We start from the raw sequence: 15,007 nt of genomic DNA on the forward strand, positions 1-15,007 counted from the left end.
ATACAGTAAAACCCCCTCCTTTTTGTGAACACGGACAGAACAAAAAAATTAAATACATGTAAAATGGGTGACCGTTAAAAAGAGGTTTGAAATTCATGTTTTTATATTATACATCTGTAAATTATTATTTGTCCGTAAAAGAGGGAGTATCCGTTAAGACGGGGTTTTACTGCAATGCAGCTTATGAGCACGAATTTGCATGCTAACTGGAGCCAACTTCAGCTTGACGAAAATAATTTGGCCAATCCCGAGATGTCACGTGACATAAAAAAATAAAAAAACCCGGTTGCTAACAGCAGTGTGTTTTTCATGCAAAATTTCACGGTTGCTGATAAGATCAACCGCGCCAGCCGAACCGTAGTGTGCCGGCAGCCTTAAACGGAAACCTTTTACTGATTGCTTTCTTAAAAAACTAGCAAAAAAAATTTTTTTTTCACCCTGTAGGTCTTGTTCTGCCGGCTTGTTTTATCTATACACGTGTCCATTAGTTATTTGCACTGTCAAGCACCTAAGGCTGCCGGCACACTACGGTTCGGCTGGCGCGGTTGATCTTATCAGCAACCGTGGAATTTTGCGTGAAACACACACTGCTGTTAGCAACCGGGGTTTTTTTATTTTTTAATGTCACGTGACATCTCGGGATTGGCTAAATTATTTTCGCCAAGCTGAAGTTGGCTCCAGTTAGCATGCGAATTCGTGCTCATAAGCTGCATTGCAGTAAAACCCCCTCTTAACGGATACTCCCTCTTTTACGGACAAATAATAATTTACAGTTGTATAATATATAAATTATGATAATATATAAATATAATATATAAATATAAAAGTATGAATTTCAAACCTCTTTTTAACGGTCACCCATTTTACATGTATTTAATTTTTTTGTCCTGTCCGTGTTCACAAAAAGGAGGGGTTTTACTGTATATACTAATAAAAATATCCATGTAATGGAATTTAATTTTCTGTAACAATATTTGCCGTTTGAAATTAATTCAAAGTTAAAGAAAGACAACCTACAAGTTGACCCATTTTTGATGCTTTTACGATTCGTGACCAAATCGCACAATTTTTTTTATATATCATGACTGGAATCATCATAATTGATTTAAATAACATATATTATAAAAAAACTATTTAAATAACATATTTTTGTCATATAAAGCTGGTCTTTTTTCAACCGCGCTTATGATTTTTTCGGAATAACTATCGTAGCCATTAACGAATCAGAATCTGCTGAAGACATGGTGGCACAAAAAAATTTCGTTGACACAGCTGACTAATGGAACTGGTAAATAAGAAATGAGATGGATAAAATATGATTAGTAATGTACTGCAACACTGTGCAAGCGCCCTCACGCGTTCCAATAATAATCGTAGCTGCGGCTTCAGATTGGCTTACTGATACCAAAACCTGTCTGAAGTGGACACCTCTACGGTTCCATTACAATTAAATTAATCCGTTCGGTATTGCCGGCCGACATTCTGTGTTGTAGGATTATGACGGTGCCTTTCAAAGTTGCCCCATGTAGGAGATGTCCGAGTTGACAGGTTCCACGAAATATGTTTTATGTTTCGCGAAGTCCCTTTTTTTAAAAGACCATTCGTTTTCCCAAGACCTTGGCAGGGGTTCTTGAAACTTTTGCCACTCGCGGCTTCTTCGGCCTGCTCGTAAGAATAGCAAGAGCCATTCCAAAGCACTGCAGGGGTTCACGGCAATGCAAAGTCGTCGTGACGTCCTTCCGAGCGATAATGCCGAACATTCCCAGAAAAAGCGACCCACACCTCGAGAACTTCTGTTTTGGGTTTGGGGTGTACATCAGAAAGAAGGGACTACTTTGCGAACTCAGCAAAGCTGTTCGTGGGACCAAGGCCATCTTAAAGCCACCCATATTCGCGTGACCCTGGGCTTCTTGTTCACATAGGGCCTACATGACCAGATGTAGTATAATGGTTTAGAACAGGCATCTTCAACCTGTTGCTCGCGAGCACCACGGTGCTACCTGAAGCAACTGGAGTTCTCGAAGCTCCTGTCCAATAATTGCTTGCTAGAATTCCATCGACGTTTCAATCAAATTACCTCGTTCAAATTGCATTCGAGGATTAAAATCATCCTAATTTTTCATGCATACGTATGATCAAACTTGTAAGGGTGCTCTTCTTTCGATGATGGGTACAGCCAGTGCTCACAACTAGAAAAAGGTTGAGGACCTCCGGTTTAGAGTGCAAATAATTACATAATGGGAAATTACAGTTTAAGTTCTCGTACTTGGAGTAGTTTTTCCTCAAAACCTGCTTAACAGAGTACATCCAAATTTTCAGGATATCTCAATGAGACCATGGGGAGATTAATGAAGTAAAACAAATACAGTCTAACCCCGTTTTAACGAATACCGTTACAGTGAAAATCTCGTTCCAACGAAAACTTTTCTAACCTCCCACAACAGTTTACATAGGCACAACGGCAACAACCCGGAATTCCTTTACAAGGAAATTTCTTTGTAACGAAGTGATTTCTCCGGTCTCTTGGAAGTTTGCTATAATGGGATTAAGCTGCAGTTCAATTTTCGACCAACAAGGGAAACAGTGCCCCACCCGGGGTAGAAGATCCTGGGGAAAGATGGGGGGGGGGCACGAGAAGGAAATACGGTACAAAGGGCCATTAGCTCACAAAAAAATTAGCGACCATTGGAACATATGATATTTTCGTTTAATGTAATTAGTAGGGGAGAATTGGGGCTCTGGGAACAATGGGTGCTGCCCTTTGCTGCCTACGAGAACAATGGGTGCTGCCCTTTGCTCCCACGCGATAAGGGATGCTGCTGCCCCGCGATAAGAGAATGACGAAGGTGAGGGACACTAGATGGCGCTTTACTGTTTTCTTTCCTAAATTAAATTGTTTTATTGGGGGTCATTATTAAATTAAAATTTTTTATGCCACGTCAGGGATCTTTCCCAAATTACATTTTTATTGGGGGTCATTATTAAATTAGAATTTTTTATGTCACACCACGGATCTTTACTGTTTTCTTTCCTAAATTAATTTTTTTATGTCTAAGAGGGGTTGTTCTTGAAATAAAATTTTTTCAGCCACAAGCCGTTCTTACTTTTTTTTTCATTGTCAAACCTTTCCTAAATTAAACTTTTTTTATGTCAGTTTTTCAATCTCAACAATGACGTCACCATCTGTATACCGGAGCTAACGAGAAAGAGAGGGCTATAGCACTCTATCAACTGGGTGCTACTTTTTTTCTCCCAATCATCCTAGAAAATTAAAGCTAATGACGGAAATTAAAGTTTCCAACATCATTAAATTATCGCATGATGTCTCATTTTCTAAGAGGGGTCGTTCTTAAATTATCGTTTTCTCCAACTTACTTTTTTTCAAACAGGTTTGATGAGGGCTTAAATTATTATTTTTTAAATAAAAAAATTATCGAGTTTAGCAAATACGATACCAAGGAACCTTTCCCAAATGAAATATATTTTATGCCACATTTTCTGAGGTAGTTATTCTAAAAGGGATCGTCATTAGATTATCGTTTGGAATTTTCTATCCCCAAGTGATGAGATTCTTTTCAAAGAGGGGTCATTCTTAAATCATAGTTTGTAAAAAAAAAAATTTTATCCCCATATTCAAATCTGACGTGATGCGATTTTCCACAAGCTCGTTTATAAATCAGCTAGTAAAAATGCATGTAACAAGTTCTTAAGGAACAATTTATTTGAATATAGCACCACTTTATTTTCGTATACGTCCTTCCAAAATTATCGTTTTCACTAATACACTCCGTAATGGGATTTTTTTTTTCAAAGAGGGGTTGTATCGCTCGAAAAACTTTTTTTGTGAAATTTGTCACAACTCTGACGTCACATCCAATCAATTTCACATGCCCATGATTTCAGGTCTTCACAAGGGTCGTTCTTGAATTATCGTTTACACGTCATTAAATTATCGTTCGGGTAAACTTTTCATGCTCTGACATGTTTTTACCATCCTGTAACTTTTCTTGAAATATGAGTTATTTTACCTAACTGAGAGAATTTTCCGAGCTGTAAAATAAAAGAGCTACCGCGCAAATGAATTACAAAGTCTTTTCTACAAATCAAGTTTTCATTTATTCTATATTTTAAATAATTTTCTTCAATCATGCATTTCAAATTTTTGTAATTAATCAAGCAATTTTCCGCGACGTTATGATTTTCCTACTGGAATTTTAGCGATGTCATGAAAGTCAAGACATGATCGTAATAGATGCAATATGTTATGTTATCATGCAACTGTAGGCATTCGTGCCCAGCTGATAACCCATGGCGCATCCATGACGACTAAATATTTTTCCCTGCGAAATCATATCTTTTTTTTTAACTTCCGACTATAGCATCGATAATGTAGAACTCGTGTTCATCACTTCAGATTGGTGTGTGTGTGTTTTTTTGTTTTTTTTCGCTAGCTTCTATTATTTTTTTCAATGACATCCTCTCTAATGTTCTGGTTACAGTAACATAGTTTTTGTTGGAAGAGCTCTAATGCTGTTCTCCCATCTACTCTAAATCGAGATATCACACTTAGTACGAGAAGAAATTAAATAAATGTCGAACTAGCATAAAAAACTCTTGATCAGTATAGTTCATTCTTTCTTAATAGTCAACCAGCAGGCAGACTTTCTAGCTTTCATACAAAATAGTAATTTTTTTCAACATGCATTTGTTAATCTTAAAGAAACCCCCGCGACGTTTTAGTGGTCTCACAGTCAAATAGTGTGATAAGGTAAAATATTTTATCCGAATTTATATGATTTCATGAAGTAACAAAACATTAAAGGTAATCTTTCAACGAAGAGTCGAGAATCACTTACCAAGGTGGATGCTCATTCATCGTTTATTGAGACTGCAAAAAAAAAGTTAGCTTACATCGTTTAATACTAACTTCAACCTTTTACCTGCAAACTTGCGCATTTGTGAACATCGGGGAAAAAATAACAGCGATGAAGAAGATGCTATAGAAACAATAAAATCAAAAAGATAGTAATACCATGAGGCTATGAAATACTTTTAACATATATTTATTTTTATTGATTATTCTAGATAATTTCTTTGAATCGTATCATCTTCCACACAACTCAACATCATCATCACCGTGATTCATTAGTGGATCTCCATTTGGATTTGCCCGCAAGTTTCCATCCGCAAGAAGTTCTGGGTACAGCTGTGAATCTGATAATATCGGGGAAGTCGCCTCTGATGGTGAACTTGAGATGTCGATTAAAAGGACTTCATTGGCTGATTCACGATTATTCGCCCAATCTCGAACACGTTGTTGAGTCTAAAAAATGAAACATTTGGGGAAAAAACCATTTAATTTTAAAAAAATAGTTTAAGTATTAAATAATTTAAAGAATAATTTTGCTCTTTTTGAGTTTTCATACAAAAGATTTCAATTTTAGTGATGAGGATTATATAGACAACCGAAGAAAAGAACTTTTATTTATTTTTTGTTCCCCTATGAGATCACAAAACAGTTTATGAAACTATGACGGTGAAACTGAATAAATCATGCCGATCAAAAGACGTGTTGCACTTCGATAGTATGTTTAAAATGTTGATACTAATAGGAAAACAAAAATACTTTTTAGCATCGATTTTTATTTTTCTATTCAGCATAAAAATAGTTTAAGCCAAATTAAGTGTCAGGAATATAATGTTTATTACAACTGACTACGTTCGAGAAACTTTTAAAAATAGAGCAGTCTATACAAAACGTATGGTTTTAATCATAATTCAGAGATATTTTTGAGCTATTACGCATTATTTCCTCGAAATTAGCTTATTTTTATACTTTCGCTGAACATTGTATACTGAAAAACTAATGCATATAGTCATCTTTATACACTACGTGGCTATACTAGTTGTCAATGCAATGAATATGCTAAATATTTTCTGAAATATGTTAGTTTTTATGAAACAATACATGAACTTTGACAGAAAAGAATTTCAATATTTTATATTTAAACAGTTGTAAAATGCAACTGAACATACAGCCAGTTCATTGCACAGTTAGTATCATCTGAAACCACGACTAAAAATTTCATTAAAATATCGAACACACTTTTGAGGAAATGAGTTTTGCGCGCAGTTTAGTTACGAAAAACACGAATCTTCATGAAACACGTTTAAAAATTAGTTGAGATCTATACTCCGATTTAATTGACACAACTAAAATTTTTTTCAACACTTCACATGTATAAGAATAAAATAGTTACGTATTTCTATGAAAAAGAAAAGAATCGTCAATTTCCATGAAATTCGTCATTTGAAGATAGTCTGCAACCTTAAGTTCAGATCGAGAAACGCTCATAACGTTATATATATCGATCGCTAATAAATGAGAGATGCACATCACACACGGTTCTTATTTTTACCTTTAAAACCAAAAACAATCCAAACTCTCTTGGATAATTTTAACCGCTTGATGGATGTACATCATTCTTCACGCATATTTAAAATGCAGGTTTAACACTCCAATAAAGCCGAAACCACTGATAATTTTTTTTTTTTTTATACTCTTCTAAATTTTTAAATTTTCATGTCAAGAAAGGATTGAAATTTTTATAATCAGAGACTAATTCAACCTCAATAGTCACAACAGGCGAAATGACCAAGACAGTCAAAATTAACAGGAAAACAATATAAAATAATTGTTTGATTTCACAATAAGAATCGATAAAACAGAATAATTTGAAAACTACTTACATCAATTTTCCTTTTTTTCGTTGATGAATTTCCCTCCTCAGGAGACCTTTTCATAGATGACTGGGCATTCCCTTCCAAGGCATCACACATCTCATGTAAGGATTCTATGCTCATTTCAAACTGAGCGAAGTCATTGAGTAAATCACACTCTTGCTGCATATTGTAAGAAAACCTAGAAAAATTCAGCTGAAATGTGAAGAAAATCGCTGTCACAGTGAGGTGAGTATCCCGACGTGCTCTTGGTATTTAAACTCTCTTATCAGTCAATGACGCATCATGACAAGTAACGCGGATAAAAGAATGAATACGGAAAGCCGTGACGTGGACTACAACATAATTTCAATTAGCAACTTCTTATCAAAAATATACTTCGAATCAATTTCACTCTGTCTTTTGAAAATATCACTATCTTCATAAATCCGTAATTGAAATAATTCAACCTCTCATAAGAAAGTCGCAACCAGACATGAAAAAAAGTTCTTTCGACTCCATTCTTGAATTGCCATATGAAGTAGTTGCATATTACCCGACACATGCGAGAACACTATGTATCGATCACATATTCAGAGACCCTCGCGAAGAATGGTAATGAAAATTTTAACAACTTTGAAGCTCAACGTGAAGAAAATCCCTCTTACTTGCGTCACTCAGATCACTGTATAGACTTTTTTCTTCTTCACATCTCTGTCTCTACACTCCACAAGCCAATATAGCGCATTTTTTTTAAATTAATTTTTTTTTTTCTGTTTAAACATTTTTTCAAATTTTTTTATAGTTTCAAACTCTTTCCCAGATCTAGTTCTTAAATTTTAACCACTCCCAAAACGCTAAAACTTTAGCTAAAGCACAATGGCTCAGCTGCTTTGGGTAATATGAACATGAAACCAGACGAAACATTCATCAGGGAATCTAATAGTATATAGGATCGAAGACCGAATTGCCGTTGCAAAGTTTTCGCTTTTTCTTCGCCCTTCACGAAAATCGTGTGATAATTTTCATCTATCCGGGTAACGTCTGCTACAACCATCTCGTACGGGTTAAAATCCAAATACCACACAAAGTTGTGCATGTTTCCACACACCCATGAAACCTGGGAGAATTCTCCATCACTTAAATCGTGAACACTAAATGGCGCTTTATAAATGCTATGATATGTTTCATCTGTTTCCAAGAAACTTAATTCCTTAGTAATAAATACTCGCGAACTTAACCTATAACCCTAGTCATCTAACACGCATGCCATAGCAAACAGGAAGAAATTTACTTACTCATAGAGTGTAGCGAAAGAGATGGAAAATCTAAGTGCACTAGCTGGAATCAAACGAAAGAAATGAGGTGATTACAGTTTATCAGACACCAGTTCAAATAAACTTAGATTAGACCAAGTTGAGGATTTCCGCTCGTATAGAATTATGCTAAAATATCATAGTTCAACTAATTTGGGGGGGGGGTGATGTTTTACGCCGCGATTGCAGCCGTAGTTAACATGGCAACCTAAATGGCTCAGAATAGAGGCACTAGTTAGTCAGCCACATGAGTGTTTGCCCATCCTTACGCCTCCTCTTTGATTCATATACCAATGTGTGTGATAATCAAGTGAAACCAACAGCTCACACACATTGGTATATGAATCAAAGAGGAGGCGTAAGGATGGGCAAACACTCATGTGGCTGACTAACTAGTGCCTCTATTCTGAGCCATTTAGGTTGCCATGTTAACTACGGCTGCAATCGCGGCGTAAAACATCACCCCCCCCCAAATTAGTTGAACTATGATATTTTAGCATAATTCTATACGAGCGGAAATCCTCAACTTGGTCTAATCTAAGTTTATTTGAACTGGTGTCTGATAAACTGTAATCACCTCATTTCTTTCGTTTGATTCCAGCTAGTGCACTTAGATTTTCCATCTCTTTCGCTACACTCTATGAGTAAGTAAATTTCTTCCTGTTTGCTATGGCATGCGTGTTAGATGACTAGGGTTATAGGTTAAGTTCGCGAGTATTTATTACTAAGGAATTAAGTTTCTTGGAAACAGATGAAACATATCATAGCATTTATAAAGCGCCATTTAGTGTTCACGATTTAAGTGATGGAGAATTCTCCCAGGTTTCATGGGTGTGTGGAAACATGCACAACTTTGTGTGGTATTTGGATTTTAACCCGTACGAGATGGTTGTAGCAGACGTTACCCGGATAGATGAAAATTATCACACGATTTTCGTGAAGGGCGAAGAAAAAGCGAAAACTTTGCAACGGCAATTCGGTCTTCGATCCTATATACTATTAGATTCCCTGATGAATGTTTCGTCTGGTTTCATGTTCATATTACCCAAAGCAGCTGAGCCATTGTGCTTTAGCTAAAGTTTTAGCGTTTTGGGAGTGGTTAAAATTTAAGAACTAGATCTGGGAAAGAGTTTGAAACTATAAAAAAATTTGAAAAAATGTTTAAACAGAAAAAAAAAAATTAATTTAAAAAAAATGCGCTATATTGGCTTGTGGAGTGTAGAGACAGAGATGTGAAGAAGAAAAAAGTCTATACAGTGATCTGAGTGACGCAAGTAAGAGGGATTTTCTTCACGTTGAGCTTCAAAGTTGTTAAAATTTTCATTACCATTCTTCGCGAGGGTCTCTGAATATGTGATCGATACATAGTGTTCTCGCATGTGTCGGGTAATATGCAACTACTTCATATGGCAATTCAAGAATGGAGTCGAAAGAACTTTTTTTCATGTCTGGTTGCGACTTTCTTATGAGAGGTTGAATTATTTCAATTACGGATTTATGAAGATAGTGATATTTTCAAAAGACAGAGTGAAATTGATTCGAAGTATATTTTTGATAAGAAGTTGCTAATTGAAATTATGTTGTAGTCCACGTCACGGCTTTCCGTATTCATTCTTTTATCCGCGTTACTTGTCATGATGCGTCATTGACTGATAAGAGAGTTTAAATACCAAGAGCACGTCGGGATACTCACCTCACTGTGACAGCGATTTTCTTCACATTTCAGCTGAATTTTTCTAGGTTTTCTTACAATATCCAGCAAGAGTGTGATTTACTCAATGACTTCGCTCAGTTTGAAATGAGCATAGAATCCTTACATGAGATGTGTGATGCCTTGGAAAGGAATGCCCAGTCATCTATGAAAAGGTCTCCTGAGGAGGGAAATTCATCAACGAAAAAAAGGAAAATTGATGTAAGTAGTTTTCAAATTATTCTGTTTTATCGATTCTTATTGTGAAATCAAACAATTATTTTATATTGTTTTCCTGTTAATTTTGACTGTCTTGGTCATTTCGCCTGTTGTGACTATTGAGGTTGAATTAGTCTCTGATTATAAAAATTTCAATCCTTTCTTGACATGAAAATTTAAAAATTTAGAAGAGTATAAAAAAAAAAAAAAATTATCAGTGGTTTCGGCTTTATTGGAGTGTTAAACCTGCATTTTAAATATGCGTGAAGAATGATGTACATCCATCAAGCGGTTAAAATTATCCAAGAGAGTTTGGATTGTTTTTGGTTTTAAAGGTAAAAATAAGAACCGTGTGTGATGTGCATCTCTCATTTATTAGCGATCGATATATATAACGTTATGAGCGTTTCTCGATCTGAACTTAAGGTTGCAGACTATCTTCAAATGACGAATTTCATGGAAATTGACGATTCTTTTCTTTTTCATAGAAATACGTAACTATTTTATTCTTATACATGTGAAGTGTTGAAAAAAATTTTAGTTGTGTCAATTAAATCGGAGTATAGATCTCAACTAATTTTTAAACGTGTTTCATGAAGATTCGTGTTTTTCGTAACTAAACTGCGCGCAAAACTCATTTCCTCAAAAGTGTGTTCGATATTTTAATGAAATTTTTAGTCGTGGTTTCAGATGATACTAACTGTGCAATGAACTGGCTGTATGTTCAGTTGCATTTTACAACTGTTTAAATATAAAATATTGAAATTCTTTTCTGTCAAAGTTCATGTATTGTTTCATAAAAACTAACATATTTCAGAAAATATTTAGCATATTCATTGCATTGACAACTAGTATAGCCACGTAGTGTATAAAGATGACTATATGCATTAGTTTTTCAGTATACAATGTTCAGCGAAAGTATAAAAATAAGCTAATTTCGAGGAAATAATGCGTAATAGCTCAAAAATATCTCTGAATTATGATTAAAACCATACGTTTTGTATAGACTGCTCTATTTTTAAAAGTTTCTCGAACGTAGTCAGTTGTAATAAACATTATATTCCTGACACTTAATTTGGCTTAAACTATTTTTATGCTGAATAGAAAAATAAAAATCGATGCTAAAAAGTATTTTTGTTTTCCTATTAGTATCAACATTTTAAACATACTATCGAAGTGCAACACGTCTTTTGATCGGCATGATTTATTCAGTTTCACCGTCATAGTTTCATAAACTGTTTTGTGATCTCATAGGGGAACAAAAAATAAATAAAAGTTCTTTTCTTCGGTTGTCTATATAATCCTCATCACTAAAATTGAAATCTTTTGTATGAAAACTCAAAAAGAGCAAAATTATTCTTTAAATTATTTAATACTTAAACTATTTTTTTAAAATTAAATGGTTTTTTCCCCAAATGTTTCATTTTTTAGACTCAACAACGTGTTCGAGATTGGGCGAATAATCGTGAATCAGCCAATGAAGTCCTTTTAATCGACATCTCAAGTTCACCATCAGAGGCGACTTCCCCGATATTATCAGATTCACAGCTGTACCCAGAACTTCTTGCGGATGGAAACTTGCGGGCAAATCCAAATGGAGATCCACTAATGAATCACGGTGATGATGATGTTGAGTTGTGTGGAAGATGATACGATTCAAAGAAATTATCTAGAATAATCAATAAAAATAAATATATGTTAAAAGTATTTCATAGCCTCATGGTATTACTATCTTTTTGATTTTATTGTTTCTATAGCATCTTCTTCATCGCTGTTATTTTTTCCCCGATGTTCACAAATGCGCAAGTTTGCAGGTAAAAGGTTGAAGTTAGTATTAAACGATGTAAGCTAACTTTTTTTTTGCAGTCTCAATAAACGATGAATGAGCATCCACCTTGGTAAGTGATTCTCGACTCTTCGTTGAAAGATTACCTTTAATGTTTTGTTACTTCATGAAATCATATAAATTCGGATAAAATATTTTACCTTATCACACTATTTGACTGTGAGACCACTAAAACGTCGCGGGGGTTTCTTTAAGATTAACAAATGCATGTTGAAAAAAATTACTATTTTGTATGAAAGCTAGAAAGTCTGCCTGCTGGTTGACTATTAAGAAAGAATGAACTATACTGATCAAGAGTTTTTTATGCTAGTTCGACATTTATTTAATTTCTTCTCGTACTAAGTGTGATATCTCGATTTAGAGTAGATGGGAGAACAGCATTAGAGCTCTTCCAACAAAAACTATGTTACTGTAACCAGAACATTAGAGAGGATGTCATTGAAAAAAATAATAGAAGCTAGCGAAAAAAAACAAAAAAACACACACACACCAATCTGAAGTGATGAACACGAGTTCTACATTATCGATGCTATAGTCGGAAGTTAAAAAAAAAGATATGATTTCGCAGGGAAAAATATTTAGTCGTCATGGATGCGCCATGGGTTATCAGCTGGGCACGAATGCCTACAGTTGCATGATAACATAACATATTGCATCTATTACGATCATGTCTTGACTTTCATGACATCGCTATAATTCCAGTAGGAAAATCATAACGTCGCGGAAAATTGCTTGATTAATTACAAAAATTTGAAATGCATGATTGAAGAAAATTATTTAAAATATAGAATAAATGAAAACTTGATTTGTAGAAAAGACTTTGTAATTCATTTGCGCGGTAGCTCTTTTATTTTACAGCTCGGAAAATTCTCTCAGTTAGGTAAAATAACTCATATTTCAAGAAAAGTTACAGGATGGTAAAAACATGTCAGAGCATGAAAAGTTTACCCGAACGATAATTTAATGACGTGTAAACGATAATTCAAGAACGACCCTTGTGAAGACCTGAAATCATGGGCATGTGAAATTGATTGGATGTGACGTCAGAGTTGTGACAAATTTCACAAAAAAAGTTTTTCGAGCGATACAACCCCTCTTTGAAAAAAAAAATCCCATTACGGAGTGTATTAGTGAAAACGATAATTTTGGAAGGACGTATACGAAAATAAAGTGGTGCTATATTCAAATAAATTGTTCCTTAAGAACTTGTTACATGCATTTTTACTAGCTGATTTATAAACGAGCTTGTGGAAAATCGCATCACGTCAGATTTGAATATGGGGATAAAATTTTTTTTTTTACAAACTATGATTTAAGAATGACCCCTCTTTGAAAAGAATCTCATCACTTGGGGATAGAAAATTCCAAACGATAATCTAATGACGATCCCTTTTAGAATAACTACCTCAGAAAATGTGGCATAAAATATATTTCATTTGGGAAAGGTTCCTTGGTATCGTATTTGCTAAACTCGATAATTTTTTTATTTAAAAAATAATAATTTAAGCCCTCATCAAACCTGTTTGAAAAAAAGTAAGTTGGAGAAAACGATAATTTAAGAACGACCCCTCTTAGAAAATGAGACATCATGCGATAATTTAATGATGTTGGAAACTTTAATTTCCGTCATTAGCTTTAATTTTCTAGGATGATTGGGAGAAAAAAAGTAGCACCCAGTTGATAGAGTGCTATAGCCCTCTCTTTCTCGTTAGCTCCGGTATACAGATGGTGACGTCATTGTTGAGATTGAAAAACTGACATAAAAAAAGTTTAATTTAGGAAAGGTTTGACAATGAAAAAAAAAGTAAGAACGGCTTGTGGCTGAAAAAATTTTATTTCAAGAACAACCCCTCTTAGACATAAAAAAATTAATTTAGGAAAGAAAACAGTAAAGATCCGTGGTGTGACATAAAAAATTCTAATTTAATAATGACCCCCAATAAAAATGTAATTTGGGAAAGATCCCTGACGTGGCATAAAAAATTTTAATTTAATAATGACCCCCAATAAAACAATTTAATTTAGGAAAGAAAACAGTAAAGCGCCATCTAGTGTCCCTCACCTTCGTCATTCTCTTATCGCGGGGCAGCAGCATCCCTTATCGCGTGGGAGCAAAGGGCAGCACCCATTGTTCTCGTAGGCAGCAAAGGGCAGCACCCATTGTTCCCAGAGCCCCAATTCTCCCCTACTAATTACATTAAACGAAAATATCATATGTTCCAATGGTCGCTAATTTTTTTGTGAGCTAATGGCCCTTTGTACCGTATTTCCTTCTCGTGCCCCCCCCCCCCATCTTTCCCCAGGATCTTCTACCCCGGGTGGGGCACTGTTTCCCTTGTTGGTCGAAAATTGAACTGCAGCTTAATCCCATTATAGCAAACTTCCAAGAGACCGGAGAAATCACTTCGTTACAAAGAAATTTCCTTGTAAAGGAATTCCGGGTTGTTGCCGTTGTGCCTATGTAAACTGTTGTGGGAGGTTAGAAAAGTTTTCGTTGGAACGAGATTTTCACTGTAACGGTATTCGTTAAAACGGGGTTAGACTGTATTTGTTTTACTTCATTAATCTCCCCATGGTCTCATTGAGATATCCTGAAAATTTGGATGTACTCTGTTAAGCAGGTTTTGAGGAAAAACTACTCCAAGTACGAGAACTTAAACTGTAATTTCCCATTATGTAATTATTTACACTCTAAACCGGAGGTCCTCAACCTTTTTCTAGTTGTGAGCACTGGCTGTACCCATCATCGAAAGAAGAGCACCCTTACAAGTTTGATCATACGTATGCATGAAAAATTAGGATGATTTTAATCCTCGAATGCAATTTGAACGAGGTAATTTGATTGAAACGTCGATGGAATTCTAGCAAGCAATTATTGGACAGGAGCTTCGAGAACTCCAGTTGCTTCAGGTAGCACCGTGGTGCTCGCGAGCAACAGGTTGAAGATGCCTGTTCTAAACCATTATACTACATCTGGTCATGTAGGCCCTATGTGAACAAGAAGCCCAGGGTCACGCGAATATGGGTGGCTTTAAGATGGCCTTGGTCCCACGAACAGCTTTGCTGAGTTCGCAAAGTAGTCCCTTCCCCCCCCCCCTTCTTTCTGATGTACACCCCAAACCCAAAACAGAAGTTCTCGAGGTGTGGGTCGCTTTTTCTGGGAATGTTCGGCATTATCGCTCGGAAGGACGTCACGACGACTTTGCATTGCCGTGA

At 35.4% G+C, this 15,007-nt stretch overlaps 2 protein-coding genes across 2 annotated transcripts in view; one reads left to right on the top strand and one right to left on the bottom strand.

Moving 5' to 3' along the window:
• The window catches only part of LOC149080371 (nucleolar protein 4), a 632,135-nt gene that overhangs the window by 121,268 nt on the left and 495,860 nt on the right, over nucleotides 1-15,007 (top strand). The gene's annotated exons all lie outside the window — the stretch shown is intronic.
• LOC149080372 (uncharacterized) lies at nucleotides 5,105-7,139 on the bottom strand. Its single transcript, XM_089238550.1, has 2 exons — nucleotides 6,751-7,139; nucleotides 5,105-5,323 (listed from the first exon to the last, which is right to left on the bottom strand). The coding sequence occupies exons 1-2, from the start codon at nucleotides 6,907-6,909 to the stop codon at nucleotides 5,105-5,107; spliced, it is 378 nt and encodes a 125-aa protein (XP_089094676.1). The 5' UTR covers nucleotides 6,910-7,139.

Source organism: Pholcus phalangioides, unplaced genomic scaffold (assembly GCF_987345545.1).
Source record: "Pholcus phalangioides strain wild (caught in Gottingen) unplaced genomic scaffold, Ppha-v1.0 ptg000011l_1, whole genome shotgun sequence".
Lineage (NCBI taxonomy): Eukaryota > Metazoa > Arthropoda > Arachnida > Araneae > Pholcidae > Pholcus > Pholcus phalangioides.